Raw genomic sequence first — 1,798 nt, forward strand, 5'->3', positions numbered from 1 at the left:
GAAGCAAGGCTTGCGAGACTTGCCTCCAGAAGGGAGACGGTGGGCTTTCTGGGGTAGGGCTGACTCTGCAGCGCTAGGGCACATGGCGATCCAAGCCTGAGCACAGGGTCTCAGGAGCTGCCCCCACCCTGGGTCATGGCTGTCTGCTGAAGTGGCTCTTCACCAGTTCAGCGGTGTACTCCCATGACAGTATAAATGCTGGGTTCTTGGTACGGCTGTGTCAAGGAAATAGTGGGGGACGTTTTTATGTTCCTCGTTTTTCTCAACCTTCAGCTGATAAAGTGCATAATCCTAAAAAATCAGTAGCAACCCTCTACATTTCCCCCTTCGCTAGAAATCGATTCCATTAACTACACCTGGAAACCAGTGAATTCCAAGCCTATTTTGCATACACGCGCTTATCGGTAACAGCCCTCAGTGAATACGTGTAGTTAAAATACTACCACCACATTGAACTTCCAGGTGGAGAGGGGTGAGACCACAAAGTTCTCAAACTACTAGCATTTCATTTCACTTAATGTGTTTTGTGACCATGTGCCACACAACACAGGAATGACAGAGACCCAGATTCAGGCACCAGTCATAAGATGCTCCAGTCCCAGAAACTGGGGTTAACCACATGATTCTGGAATCAATGAGCTTCATTTGGAAACATTAAAATGTATTATTTAAAATAGCTTAAGTATATAAAAGAAGCAAAACTCTCCTGGAAACACTTTTATTTTTCTTTTAAAATCAACACTGAGGTATAATTTACATACAACAAAGTGTACCCCTTTAGGTGAAGAGTTTGCTAAGTTTTGACAAACACATATACCCATGCATCCACCACTCCCAATCACTCCAAAAATTTCCTTTGTGGGTCTGAGGAGTCGATCTCACACCTACTCCCAAGTCCCAAACTACCACTGATCTGCTTTCTGTCACCATAGATTCGATGTGTCTTTTCTAGAGTTTCCTATGAATGGAGTCGCACAGTGTGTAGTCCTCTGCATCTGGCTTTCTTTGCTCAGCACAGTGTGTCTGGGTTTCATCCATGGCTGGTTTCCATCCTTGGTTCTTTTTTCACCGCTGAGCGGCGTACCATTGTATGGAGGTACCAGACCTTCCTTCACCTGTTGATGGACATTTGGATTGTTTTCTGGAGATATTTTTAAGTCACTGTCAGGGAAGGTCAGATTTGTCTTCTTGGGGCCCTGGAGCCCCCAGCGGTGCCTTAAGGAGAGAGGAGGGAGAGGCTGTGGGGCATGGCTCTAGGGTCCCCGCCATCCTCTGTAACCCAGACACGCTCAGTGCTTATCTACTTTACATTGTGGAGTCCCCACGTTATTTTCTTTGCAAAAAAGTGTTCCAGCTTCTATATACACCCCTCTGGTGACGGGCCACCCTTCCTTGGTCAGCAAGTTCTTCCTTGAGTCTTTCTTTTCTTTCCTAGGGTCCCCCTGGTCTTCCCGGGCAAATCGGCCCACCTGGAGCTCCAGGGAGCCCAGGCCAGAAGGTAACTCACATTCCGACAAGGGGGATCTAGACCCTACAGAGGTTCTGTGTGTGTGTCTGAGCACGGGACCCCAGTGCCACTCTTGGTCCTGTGACCCTCTCATCTTCCCAGAGCCACCACCTCACTCTGGCCGGTGATTCCTCTCAAGCACCAAGGCATCGCGGTCCCCGATGGCCTACATCACAGCCACCGTCCCTCCTCCCACCCTTGGCTCTGCCATTCTTCCCTTGCTGCGTGTCTTGGATTCCTATAATCACAGGCCTCCCCTGGAGTGGTGGAGCCCGCCCACCAGACCCTGCC

The 1,798-nt window shown here is 49.3% G+C and overlaps 1 protein-coding gene across 1 annotated transcript in view; it reads left to right on the forward strand.

Annotated features, from left to right (window-relative positions):
* Positions 1-1,798, forward strand: part of COL13A1 (collagen type XIII alpha 1 chain) — a 262,813-nt gene that overhangs the window by 232,320 nt on the left and 28,695 nt on the right. The window contains 2 exon segments of the mRNA XM_011372185.1: positions 1,436-1,498; positions 1,610-1,689. Coding sequence (XP_011370487.1) covers positions 1,436-1,498; positions 1,610-1,689 — 143 coding nt within the window.

This window comes from Pteropus vampyrus, unplaced genomic scaffold (assembly GCF_000151845.1).
Source record: "Pteropus vampyrus isolate Shadow unplaced genomic scaffold, Pvam_2.0 Scaffold202, whole genome shotgun sequence".
NCBI classification, from domain to species: Eukaryota; Metazoa; Chordata; class Mammalia; order Chiroptera; family Pteropodidae; genus Pteropus; species Pteropus vampyrus.